Raw genomic sequence first — 13,826 nt, forward strand, 5'->3', positions numbered from 1 at the left:
TGGGTCGCAACTCCTTTGCAGATGAACGACCCCTTTCACAGGGGTTGCCTATCAGATACCCTGCATATCAGCTATTTACATTATGATTCATGACAGTGGCAAAATTGCAGTTATGAAATAGCAGTGAAAATATTTTTGTGGTTGTGGGGTCACTACAACACAAGGAACTGTATTAAGGGTCTCAGCTTTAAGAAGGTTGAGAACCACTGCTCCTAGTGGCAGTGTGTCCTGTCAGCTAGTTTCCTGAGATCAGCACTCTTTTTCATACCTTCCTCATCATTCATTAGACTCTCATTCACTAACTCTGTGCTTTGGATGCAACAAGCTGCAGGGCCTCGGTAGCTCCCAGGAAGGTCATGTCATCAGAGTCTTCAGTGAGTATTCCTTTCTTCAGTCAGAACTTACCTCAGTTTCAGCTCCTCAGAGTGACTTCTCTGATAACAGAGCTGAAGGAGGCACCTCACCCTTCCCTGTCGCTGCCTTACCACGTCCCTCCATCAACAGTGATTTCCTGAACATCTGAAAACACACACAGACACACACACACACAGACACATGCACATAGACATACGGACACACCTACAGACACATCTCCAGTTTCTTCTACTAGATTGTAAGCACCACAAGAGCAGGAACTTTGTGTCTTTTGTCTCCATCATTTAAAACAGCTGAACAAGCCGGGCGGTGGTGGCGCACGCCTTTAATCCCAGCACTCGGGAGGCAGAGGCAGGTGGATCTCTGTGAGTTCGAGGCCAGCCTGGGCTACCAAGTGAGTTCCAGGAAAGGCACAAAGCTACACAGAGAAACCCTGTCTTGAAAAACCAAAAAAAAAAAACCAAAAACAACAACAACAAAAAAAACAGCTGAACAGAGTACTCACCAAATGGATGAAACCACTGAAGGCCCAGCTGGTATGTGAATGAATGACCAGAAGGCACTCTGTTGTTTGCTGAATGAGAGAATGAATGGGTTCTGACACCTTTAATAAAGCCACAATTCATTCGATGGTATTGCTAAGAACTACCCATGTGTCAGGCTTCTGCTTCCCTCCAAGTGGACACATAGCTTCTCCTGAGCCCTCTTGGAGAATCTCCCTGCCTCTCCAGGAGATCACTCTAGCTGCTCTTTATCTGAGTCAGACCCACTCAGTCATGTCTGTCAGCTGAAGGAACCCAGCATGGTCTGGCCAGAGTTGGAGCAATGGGTTTTCTTCCTAATGTCTGACCTTGGGAAAGTGATGCCCAGGAGTTCAGCATTCCTTCTGGGCCAGGGGAACTAATGAAGGTCACCCTGAATGCTGCAGGTAGCAAAGTGACCATCACATTGCTTGGCATAGTCAGGCTCAGGAAACGCTTCTGTGAGCTCTGGATGTACTGAGCTCCAGCTGCCTCAGGGACCAAAGGATGCCCCCAGGCCCTACCGACCTAGAGACCTGCACTGTGTTCCTTCCACTGTTTGCTGAGACAGAAGGAGAGAAGAGGGTATGAAGAGAAGGGGGAAAAGGAATTTAGATAAAGTGGCAGAGGTTTCTATGGTGTTTGGGAAGAGTGCCAACTTTGGTAGGTGTCTCCATTCCAGACTAGAATGGCTCTAGGAGACAGATATGAAGCAGGATTTTCTTTGTCATTAGCCAAAGTATGGAGCAATGCTCTGGGGATGGCTGGCTAGCTGTCTTCTATCCCTAAGTGCTGATCAGGAGGCACAGGCTCCTGGTGGCTCTAGTAGACTTTGCTGATGTCCTTCTTTGGCTGAGGTCACTGTGCTTTGCTTTTCAATCTGTGCCCTCTGAATACTCTGGGACTAGGAAGGTGGCCTCTACCCAGACAGAACTCAGCATTTCCTGAGATCTGTGAGTGGCATATGTGCTGCCCTTTGTCTGGCTGGACACTAAAACTAGAACATCCTCTATCTTATGAGCTAGAGTGTGGCTATGAGTTCTTTTGCCACTCTAGTAACGGTCAGTCTTAATCGAGTCAGCATGTGGGATGGGACTTCTTTGTCTTTTCTGACTTAAAAAGGTCAGGCATCATAGGGTTGTTTTCCAGAGTTTGCCTTAGAACCTTCTCAGTCAACAGAGGAGAGGGCACCCTCATTTTCAGAAAGAACTTGACCCTTAGAAAAGGTCAAGAGGTTGGCTGACATGATTGATACAGCTCGTGTGGTTGAAATTCAGATGGAGGTGTCAGAATACCTGAGGTGTTCATCCTCAGCCCATCCCAGTCTCTGGACCAACACTTAGATTATCACTAGACTGAAACCCAGAGTAGGAAGACGCAGCCTGAAGAGAGAGTGGAGATTCAGCCACACCAACCAAGCAGGGACTTGGTGTTCTTCAAACCCTCCAAGTTCTCTTCTGCTTGCAAACCTTCCCTCAGTATGTCTTCTTCACATTTAGCTACCCACAGCTTCCATTCCTTTCTCAGGGCTTCAGGCAACACCTGCCCTAACTCAGCCAGCCTGTATTTCCTACGTTTTTATTCCCAATGAACACTGTGACACATGCGTTTTTGTCTCTTGCTATTCAGGTGCATAACCATTGTCCACCTTTGCCCTGTTAGACGTTGAGCTTTCTGAAGACAAGAATGGCATCTTCCTCTGTACAAATTCAAACCAGTCAAATCCCAGCATGGAGAAGGGAAAGTGGACACAAAGTTCCACCCCTAACCAAGAAGCTATTTGCAACTGATAGATGCTAGGAAAGGGAAAGTCAGTTTTCTTCAGTGGAGTGACAATGGGTATATCAGCCTCACTTCAGGGCTGATATGTTCAGTGTTGAGGCTAGTTGAGCTGGGTATGAGTTGGGGCCCAGGAATGATTCTATATTAGGTTTGTTTTAAGTTGGGTATAGTTCCTTCTGAAAAGAAACCATGAAAGCCGGAATTATTTTAAAGAAATGGCCCAAAATGACGGTAAGTCGGGCAAATTAATATGGCACAGAAGATCTTCAAAGAGTGCAGACATCTGTATCCCATCTCCCAGCAACCCTCAGGTATTCATTATCAGGGTGTGGAATTTTCTTTGAACAATCACACAGGCTTCACATCTACGTTGGCTATTTTTATGTCAACTTGACACAAGCTAGAGTTATCAGAGAAGAGAGAACCACAATTGAGAAAATGCATCAATAAAATTGGCCTTTAGTCAAGTCTGTGAGGGTATTGTCTCGATTAATGTTTGATGGGGGAGGGCCCACCCCACAGGGGGCAGTGCCATCCTTGGGCTGGTGGTCCTGAGTTCTATAAGAAAGCAGGCTGAGCAAGCCATGAAGGGCAAGCCAGTGAGCAGTATTCCTCCATAGCCTCTGCATCAGCTCCTGCTTCCAGGGTCCTGCCTTGATTTCATTTATGATGGACTGTAAATGGGACATGTAAGATGAAATAAACCCTTTTCTACCCAAGTTGCTTTGAGTCATGATGTCTTATCACAGAAATTGAAATCTTAACAAGACAGCATCTCTGCTTTAAAAAAAAAAGCCAATGAAATCCATCAGCAAGGACATGACTGAAGGTTCAATGGCCATCCAAGAACATCACATACACATTTCCCTCCTTCTCTAGCAACCAGGCCATGAGCACATCTGTAAAGCAGGTGTTGTGGTTGCTGCTCATATATTCAGGCCTCTCCAGCCCTCGGAATCTCCACATGCATAAAGTCATTTTATGAAATCCCATTCCTGAGTTTTCTGTGTGCATTCATTTTCCACTCACTCATTCACTTTGCCATCTGTGAGAACGTGCTTCCTCACATGCTGCAGCAGGTGGCAAAGGGTTAAAAAAAATGAGGAATGAAAATTGAAATTGATCAAACCCTATCTTTTGTTTTCCCTTCTGCAAATTGAAAAAACGACAGTCATTATGCCATTTGGGGAAAAGAAACATCAATCCCTCTTTGTGTGCTGGTGTGGGTTCTTTTGCAAATTAGTCTGCACTTTCTAGACCATGGCCAGCATCCGTGGAGCCATGGAGGGTCATAGATGGGCTGCAGGTCTTTAGAACCCTTCTATGATTATATGTAAAATCTTATGCCTGTCCTCATGGGCATGAATATCTTTCTTGGGAGGAGAATTCATAGCTTTCACTTTATCCTAAAACGAGTCGGTGATCCAAACAAGATTAAGAATCAATATGTACAAGAAGCAAAAAGAAATGAAAAAACCACGGAAAAAGTGTCTTATGTACCTGCATGCATGTGGCGTGTGTGTGTGTGTGTGTGTGTGTGTGTGTGTGTGTGTGTATGCAAGCGCTTGTGCATGTTCATTTCTCCCTTTCCTGTCTCTGCTTGGGGTCCCCTGACTTGTGCCCTGTCTCCTAAACTCTGCCTATTCTAACCTCCTGGACCTGGCTTATACCTCCTTTCACGCTCCTTCAACTGGAACCCAGATCCATCTGGCTATTCGCCAGTGTTTCCATCCAGACTATGAACTTCATGAGGGCAAATGCCTGGTACCCAACAGTTGAGGTGAACGAATGGTGGCCTCTGCTCTTCATGCTTTGGCTATTGCCTCTGGTTTGTTTTCCTGTTCCTTCCCCACCTCGGCCAGGAAGCTTGCTCTATGCAATATGGGGACTACCCCCACTGTATGTGGATCAGGACCGGCTGAACTCTCCTGCAGAAGAAGTTCTTTGGCCTCTCTGAACCCCCTTTCTCCTCTTTAACTGGGGAATTCAGTCACTGGGGCTGACGGAGCCTCCTGGCTGCACATTCCAGGAACAGAAGTCTCCAAGTCTGGGAAGGACGTGATCACCAGGCTTCTCCTTGAACCTCTCTGCTCAGGTGTGCTGAGGCAAGCTTCCCGGAAGGAAGGAGCACATCACCTGGCAAGCTCACCCCTGTTGGGGGCAGGGTCCCTTTGCCACCCCTGTTAGGAGCTGGACCCTCGGGGGACTCTAGTCTCCCATCAGTGCTTGCCGCTCTAGAAACTACTCTCTAGGCATGTTCATGGTTAAAACATTCACAAAAATAGCTGCAAGCCGGAGAGAGGAAAATAAAATAACTCTGGTGTCTTTGCCAAAAACAACAAAGCAACAGCCTGTGCGCAGCCAGCTCAGTCCCTGGCGCAGCTTGGATGCTCACAGAAGGACTTGTTCCTTTTGTTCCACTGACTGTAGCTGCCTCCTGGACTCTGTCTGTGAGGCCTTGGGCCACCCATCAATTTATCTCAGCCTCCAAGGCCACTGAGCACCCAGCCTTGAGGTGTGGCCATGCGACTGTTCTCAGCTCCAACTCTCTGTGTCATTTTCAGTGATTCCTTAGACTTGTGACACATGCCTGAGCGTCCTCTGCACACCCGACCCTCCCTGATTGTCTCTCAGAAAACATCGCTATAGACATTTCTTAGGACACTTGTTCGCAATGACAGCAATAAAAACACTCCACCACTCACTGGAATTTAGACTGCCTTTAGTTAATGATTGATTGAGACCTGGATATTGGCTTGTTCTTTTGAATTTCATGTGTGTGTGTGTGTGTGTGTGTGTGTGTGTGTGTGTGTGTGTGTGTGTGTGTATAAACATTTAAGCAGGTTAAGTACATAGACTTACCCTAAACTGAAAAAAAGCCAGAACACCCAAATCGGATGGTATACATAGATCTGTAAGGTATACAGATGTGTCTGAATAGTCTTTGCACCATCATAAAATGATCCCTCTCCCTTATTTATACTTTTCCTGGAAAGAAGTTAGAATCCACTGAAGTAGTTCAAATAGCATCTTCAGTTATCAATTTTTAAAAATGTATGAAGTTGTTCAATTAGAAGAAGGCAGAGGCATCAGACAGGCTCCTAGCTATCCAAATAGACATTCCACTTTGTTCCTGTCACTGATGGGAGCAAGTATGAGACCAGCCTTCAGATCCCTGCCCTTCCAGGTTTGATGGTCCAGTCACCAGTGGGACACTTCCCAGCTGGGTGAGCCAAGGGGTGAGTTTGTCTCAGGAGAGACGTCTATGGCCTGGTGAAGTCTGAAAGAAAAATCACGTTTGGCTTTGTTTGCTCCAGGTGAGTCATTGTGGTAGGTCTACAAATAGAGTGGAGGAGCCTGGGAGTTGAGGGCACAGCCCCTCGTTCTGTGGGTGACCCAAGTCAGTCTCTCCACACCCCAGTTGGGGAGATTGATTTGGAAGACCAGGGCATTAGGCTATGTAGTCCACTAGGCAGAATAATTGCCCATGAAGATGTTTACATCCTGATCCCTGGAACAAGTGACCCCACACTGTAAAGAGGCTTTGCAGATGAGCTGGAGGAAATAACCTTGTGATGGAGCAGGTTGTCCTGGACTGCCTGGTGGGCCCAAATGTAGCTACAAGTGGAAGAGGGCAGGAGAGGAGGTCAGAGTTGGAGGGAGGTGTGACTATGGAGGGTCCTGGTGATGTGACCTGAGAAGACTCAGCAGTCCTAATTAACTTGAAGAAGCGGGAAGGGGTCATGGGTCCAGAAACACGGCAGGCCTCTAGAGGCTGGACAGGGTCAGGAAGTGTATCCTTCCCTGGAGCTTCTAGAAAGAAATGCACCTTATTGCTGTCACCTTAGTCCAGTGAGATGGGTGCCAGACCTCCCAGAGCAGTAAGATGGTACGCTGTTTTAAACAACACAGGAAACTTTCCAGACATGCCATTCTGCATTTGTAAGAATTGTTAACAGTTTGGGCAACCCCCGTAGAGGGCTTGGGTATATGTGAGCGTGGGGGCGGGCACTGCAGCAGATCTCTTTCCCAACTCTCTTTGCAGTTGTCCTCACACCTGGCCGTGCTTGTGTGTGTGACAGGTGTATATATAGAACTTGTTCCATCTGGTGCCGGGTAGTATGGTCACAGCACTTGGAATCTGAAGGGGTCTTATACCAGACATTACCTGGTCCCGCACCTTCCCAAAGGTAAAATAAGATCATCCTCACATCAAGGGAGTGAACCCAGAGAGGGCCAGAGTGTCACCGCAATCAGCTACTGAGAGGAAAGGGCCATGGGCCACGGTGGCAGACTCCTAGTTGTGAGATTCTTCAACTCAACATGCTGAAGAAATCACAGTGTGGTGAGGGGTGGGGGAGAGAATGACAGAGTAGAGACTAGGCCCCTGAACCCCTGTTCTGACCTGTACTATCCATGAATGTGCACATGGGGGTAAAGACACAAGCCACATCATACCTGTCTGCACTGCTGGGGCAGACTCTGGCTTAGGGGTGCTAGGGCTTTGGGGTCGGAAGTAAAAACCTAGCCTAGAGGGACTGTCACCATGGAACCAGCGTGGAGTGATTCTGCCCAAACAAGAAGCTCTCATTTGCCACCCAGAGGCTTCAAAGGGGCATGCAATTGTGATCAGCAAAGGTTCCTTCAACCTTGCGTCCCATTTGGATCTCCTCTTTGGGGTCGGAGGGAACAAGGTGCTTCAAATGTGACCGCTGGAAGGACAAGGTAGATCAGTTTCATGGGGGTAGAGAATTGGGCTTAAGAGAGGGTCAGATGGGGGTGAGTGAGAGGTCACACTGAGTCTATGTCTAGCCTGAGCTCACAGACAGGGTTGGGAGCATTCAAAGCAGCAGAGTACAGGGACCCTCGAAGTCTCTGCTAAGGTTTTCTGACATGGGTAGCCTCTCTCTCTCTCTCCTTTTTAGTAACACTTATATTGGGTGATATCCTGCAGAACATAGGTTTTGACCTGTTAGTGGATCATGTAGTAAACTAATTAAGTTGTGTCTCAGACTAGCATAAAATATACAGTACACACACCTTGTAAAGGTAAGCACTGTCGATGAACCTTGTAAACACAATCTCAGTAGTTTTGGCTGGCAGGTCTGAGGCTGTCATTAGCCCTCAGGGACCGAAAACTAGATGCTGAGAAAAGGCAGAATGATGTGGCCACTTCCACAAGACCAGCTTTTAATATGACTGTGGTTCGAAGCACGAATAAATAAACTCCAAAGAAAATGGAAAACCCAAACCGAACCTTAGAACATCCAGACTGAAGACCACAAAACAGAGCAAACCAAAACGATCTTCAACAGACGAACAAAAACAGCCCCGCCCCCAAACAAAACAAAAGAAATCAAACTCTACAGCTGTGTCACAGGGTGAGAACGACGTGGCTCCACGGACGAATACTGGGGTCACCCAGGCCACTGTACCACCTCCACAGGTGCTGGGATAAGAAGGAGGTTGGCACTGGTCACCTTTAGCGCAGGAGCCCCATGGGCCAGTTTTGGGGGACAAGGGTTCGTGGGCAGGTGAAGAACCTTCGCAAACAAGACAAGGATCAAACGTTGTAGAGAGTTCGGTGGTTTCCTTCTCGACCGGGCAGTTTTTGACTCCAGAGCTGGGCTCAGGGTGGCTTTGGGGCTGGAACCTGGTCCCACTGCCAGGCAGCAGAGTGGGGCTCTGGAAACTGCGTGGAGAAGATAACGTGTACAAGACAGGAGTGGAGGTGGCGCCGTGAGAAGTCTGAGCATGCGGGTGCTTTGTACATCTGGCAGTGAGATGTGATGGCAGGTTAGTTCTTGGACAGTTCCGGAGTGGGACTCATCGGTCCTACAAGGGGCAAGTGGCAGGGCCCGGGGACGATTCATGTCAGATGTGGCCAGAGTGAGGTTTGGCAGAAGTTCGCAATGTGTGTGTGTGTGCATAGGGGGGCTCTTGCTTCTTTCCGTCATCAGGGGCCATCCCGTCTGAGCTTGCTGTCCCCTGTCCTGGGTCTTGGGCCTTAAGGTCTGTTTGGAGGTGCCGGGTCGCCTGAGGTGTCAGCAGGCGATCTCCTCCAGGGTGCCCAAAGCTGTCTGCAGGGGCACATTCACAGTGTGGCTGATGGTTTCAGAGTGGTTCGGCATCGTGTCGCAGGTGCTCTGCAGGGGAAAGAGTCATTCAGAAAAGTCGACTGCAAAGTCCTGTGAGGCGGGGGTGGGATCCTCTCAAGGTCGGAATCAGAACTGATCAGAGCTCCAGGGGTGGCCCCGGGGGATACAGAAGAGGCCCTGAGCAGGGTGGACCTGAAATGCTGTACATCTCCCGAAGCTGAGAGAAGTGGGAGGAGGAAGGGCCAGGCAGGAGGTTGCGCCAGGGATAGGGTGCTGGGGTTGGTTCTGGACAGGATAGGGTGAGGAGTGGGGGGAGTTGATGGAGACAGAGCTGGGGGAGGGGAAACAGGTGAAAGGTGGCTGTGACTGAGACATTCTAAGGAAGGAAGGGAGGTGGGGAGGGAACCATGGCTTTTAGAGCACTCACTGTCTCTGAAATGCAAGTACAATCTCTCTGAACCCTCTGAGGCCCCTCTGAGGCTTTGTGATCCTATGCAGATGCTTAGGGAGGCTTAGGAACGCCCCCCAGGTGCACAGCTAGGACTCTGAGGACCTAGACTGTGGACAAGACAACTGAGACCAGAGCCTAGGCTCTTGGCTTCTTTGCAGTTTTCTCCCTTAGCAGAGGCTCGCCTTCGGGAGTCACAAGAATCAAAGCCAGGCTTCTTGCCTGGGAACTGTGTAATGAGACAGTATCTGGAATAGAAATGGGAGCCTGACAGAAAGGGCTGGGATCCATTTGGGGCTAGTACATTTCAGCGAGGCAGTGGCCGCTTGAGCATGATTCTCACAAGGCTGATTTGGGATGTCGTATGGGAAAGAGAGCTGGAGACCCCGCCTCAGTCAACCAAGTCCTGAGCCCAGGAGTGGCCTCAGCTATGGAAAAGAATGATGGACAGGCATGAAAATGAAGGGTGCTGCCTCTGACTATAGAGAAAAGGCAGAGTGATCCAGTGGTTAGAGGCACTTAAGGTTTAGTCCCGATACTTAAAAGCTATGTAACTCTGGCCTCTGGGCCTCAGTGGCATCAAAGGCCAAAAGAAGGTAAAGACAGACCTTCATCTATGGTGGCTGCGATGACAAGACCCAACCCCAAACGGGGCTCAGCCTCTAGCCAGAATACAGTGGTCAGTAGCCGTAATGTGTACAATTGCTGCTACTAATTGCATGAGGCCTCATACTCCTTCAAATAGATGGAGGTCAGTGACATGGGTGCACTTCCCACTCTTAGGAAACGTGGAAGTAGACATAGGGACTCTCTTGTAGGAGTACGAGAGGAGGGGAATAGCCCTGTGGCCTGGAGAAGGATCCACCCTAGGAAGCATCTTTTAGAGTCAGCTCCACTCATGGCTTAGTCATTGGCTTTTGGGATATGGCCTAGCTGGAGTGTCCTTGGATTTGGGGCATGAGAGGGTATCACAGGTCCTTCCTGCCCCGACCTGTGTCTCATTTCATATTGCCTACACAAGCTAGCCCATGGAGAGCTGTTCTTACCATGTTCTCATCATGGCTCCCTTCCTCCTCTTCTTTGCCAAGCAGGTCTAGTAGCTTCTCTTTGATCAGCTGTAAGAAAGACAGGAAGTGGACAGTCAGGCTGGGAGGATGGTGCAAAGGCCAAAGGGTACCCTTCCTCAGGGATGAACCAGGGAACCACATAGGCAGTGACTGTGGGCTGTGGCCGTACATATATGATGGCAAGAGCCCTGCCTGGTGGACAGCTCTAGGGCCTCACTCTCTCAAGCTCTCCTTTTGGCCTACATGTGATTTTGTTGCTCCAAACAGAGCTTGGAAGAGGGTTGGGGAGGGCTCTGCCTTGCTGTGTGGACCACTTACTCCAATGGATAAACTAAAGATCCTCATGGGACCTAGGCAGCACTGTGGGACCTCTTCCTCATTGTGTAGCTCAGGTTGGCCTCAAGTTCACCATCCTCCTGTCTCAGCCTTCCTGGTGTTGAGATTACAGATATATGCCACCATACTCAGGTTCTTTATTCACATTCAAGGACTGATACCTCCAGAAGATGAGGGCATGCCCAAGGGTTATAACACTTCATTTGTAGCAATTAAGGGTAGTTCTTAAATATACTATCTAATGTGGTTCAATTTGCCATTCACTTTGTACAGCTTTTCAAGAGAATGAATAAATAATGCAGAACAAAAATCTGGACTTATTTGGGTTGTAGTCTCATCGTGCTGAGAGACACATGAGTCTCTGGACTGGTCACAAGGGGCTCTACTGAAATGATTGCCGGAGGTATTTTGCCTTCCCTGTGAGGCCATGAGGAGGCTGAGAATCAGAGTCCCAAGGGACTGTGCAGTGTGGGAATCCTGGAGGACTTTGGGATGGCCACTTGTTTCAGGGAGGCACTCCCAGCCCAGTGTGAATTGCCCATCTGTGGCCAGGGACATGGAGGTCTCCAAGTGATCACCAGAGCAGGGCAGAGCTGGCATGGAACCTATTCATAGGTAGGTTAGCCCACTAACTCAGCTGTTCTTCAGGCGGCTGGTCATGCCCACCTCTCTGCCCAGATGATCCATGGGCAGAGTAGACCAAGGTAGGCTCACTCTTGCCTGGGGTTAGGAAGTTGTAAGGGCTGATATGCTCCAGGGCCTCTGTTTGAGAATCTTTCAGAAACCTGTCCCCAGCTGCCTCTAGAGGGTCACATCTCCCCAGACTGTGAGTGGCAGAAGCAGTTAGTGGACACTGTGATCTCACTGGGGTTTGATGAGGATTCCAGGGACATGTGGCCCCTCCCTAGGGCTGGCTAGGCCATGGAAGACAGGCCACTCAGAGGACAGGCTTGCAGGTGGTGTATGCTCCTGAGTGTGTTGTGTGTGGTATGCAGATCTGTGAATGTGGTTTGAATATGTGTGTGTGCTCACACACGCGTGTGCGCACACACATGTTCAGGAACACATTGTGTGAATGCATGTGGGATTACGTATGTTTAAGTGTGATATGTGTGTGATGCATGTGTGTGTAATATGTTGGGTGTGTGATGTGTTGCATATAGATGTGGACTACCCAGGGTATGAAACCCTGCCCTGGTCCCACTGTGGGTGTAAGGGACTCAGGGCTGGCTTCTGCACAGACTGGCCTCTTCTCATCCCTCCACTCCCACTCTGTAGCATAGGCCAGGTCCAGGGAGAGAACTAGGGTTGCCATTTCTCTCACATCTACCTCTCCTAAGACTCCTCCTGCCTTATGTTTTGGAGAAGTGGCTTTGTGTGTGTGTGTGTGTGTGTGTGTGTGTGTGTGTGTGTGTGTGTGTGTGTATCGAAGCTACTGCCTCAGCCCCGCTTGGTTCTGAGTCTGGGTGTTCCACCATTTAGTCATTTCCCCAAGGGTACCCCCAAATCTTACCTCATAAATATAATCAAAGAGCTCTAGTATTGTAAGGATACTAGCACCAATAAACAATCCCATCTGACCACCAATGTCACCTGCAGAGGAAGGGAAAAGACCAGAGATTGGGTTTTACACACAGATCCAGGAAGGGGTGAAGAGACGATGAACCCAGAAGCCAGAGCTCTTGAGTGTGCCCCCTCCAAGGGAAGCCTGGGCCTTGTCACTGGAGGGCCAGTTTGGACAGGTCCACCTTCACTCAGGTATATCACTAGCCAGCAGGGTTGGGGCTGATCACTCACTAATGAGGCTCATGGGTCTGTTTAGGGAGCAGAAGAAGTTCTGAGTGAATGTATGTTGTTGACATGGGCACTGCCATGTCAAGGACCCCAGTGCCTCGACCTCATGGGAGTGGCAAAGCCTTCCCTGGGTGAGACTCAGAGGGACGGGAAAGCCTGCCTCTGGTCTGTGTGTGAATGGTGATAGCGTGTGCAGAAAATGTCGACCATAGCTTTCTGCCCTAGATGTTCATGGCATGAAGACTGCTCCTACTGAGATTGGTGGAACCTGCCTCCTTGGTCAGCTGTTTATAATAACCCTGCCTCCTTGTTATCTATATGTAATAACCCACCCTTATTACACCCTTATTTAAGCTGTGTGCAATAACCCTCTTTGTTCAGCTGTATGTGATAACCCCACCTCCCTGGGCTCAAGATGGCTTCCTTTTGTTCCCTCCCACCCCCGTTCCTCTAGTGCAAGCTTACTGGGGAGTGTGTATGTCTGCGTGAGTATGCCAGGTATGAGGTGTGCATTGGCACCTGGAATGCAGCCAGTATAGACAGGATGCAGAATGTGTGTAGGCAGCATGTCTGACCATGGATGGCTTTATGTGAGTGCATTATCTCTGTCCACTTTAGGCACACAGAATGTGTCTGTGTGTGTTTGATAGATGTGCCTAGAGTGTGCCTGAATGTGTACAGCATGCGTGAGCATTGTGTAGGTGTAGGTGTGTTCCCGTGTATGCCTTGTAGGCGTATGTAATGAGCACGTGGACACATAGGCATAGATTGTGTCTGCTTAGGTTTTCTGTGTGTATGGATGTGCCTCTGAAGCCATGTGGTGGGACACAGGGCTGTGCAGATGTGTGTGTGCATATGTGAATGTGTGCACGTGCATGCGTGCCCGTGCATGCGTGCCCGTGCATGTGCGTGTGTGTGTGTGTGTGTGTGTGTGTGTGTGTGTGTGTGTGTGTTGGTTCTGGAGCATCATGGGTACATGGACCTGTAGACTGGTTTCAGTGTGCGTGTTGTGTGTGTTAGCACGGGGGTATTGAGTGGCGTGCATATGGAGTAGTGGTGAGAGAGGGCTGAGCGGGGACTGATGGCTGAAGGTTTGTATGTGGCACACACTTTCCTCACAGGAGGCACAGATGGCGGCACCGTTTCCTCACAGGCTATTCTGGGCGGGAACAAGATGCTGGGAACAAGCTTATCCTTATATCTGATGCAGACGTGACAGATTCAAAGCTTGGACCCTTTTTGCTCTCTCTATCTCTATCTGTGTGTGTGTGTGAGAGAGAGGGGGAGGGAGGGAAGGAGGGGAAGAGAGGGAGAAAGGAGGGAGGGAGAGAGAGGGAGAGAGGGGGAGGGAGAGAGAGCAGGAACACAGCCATGCACTGCAAGCTTGATCTCTTTGAGGAGGGAA

The 13,826-nt window shown here is 49.2% G+C and overlaps 1 protein-coding gene across 3 annotated transcripts in view; it reads right to left on the minus strand.

Annotated features, from left to right (window-relative positions):
* Positions 1–7,839: 7,839 nt before the first annotated feature.
* Asic2 (acid sensing ion channel subunit 2) overlaps positions 7,840–13,826 on the minus strand; it is a 1,079,215-nt gene continuing 1,073,228 nt past the window's right edge. For 2 of the 3 annotated variants that reach the window (XM_028867013.2, XM_028867012.2), the window contains exons 8-10: positions 12,141–12,220; positions 10,271–10,339; positions 7,840–8,824 (exon numbers count right to left, since the gene is read on the minus strand). In XM_028867013.2, the coding sequence (XP_028722846.1) occupies positions 8,723–8,824; positions 10,271–10,339; positions 12,141–12,220 (251 nt within the window). In that variant the 3' untranslated portion in view covers positions 7,840–8,722. The remainder of the gene's footprint in view (positions 8,825–10,270; positions 10,340–12,140; positions 12,221–13,826) is intronic. The other variant, XM_028867014.2, reaches the window with a different exon arrangement.

This window comes from Peromyscus leucopus, chromosome 8b (assembly GCF_004664715.2).
Source record: "Peromyscus leucopus breed LL Stock chromosome 8b, UCI_PerLeu_2.1, whole genome shotgun sequence".
Taxonomy (NCBI): domain Eukaryota; kingdom Metazoa; phylum Chordata; class Mammalia; order Rodentia; family Cricetidae; genus Peromyscus; species Peromyscus leucopus.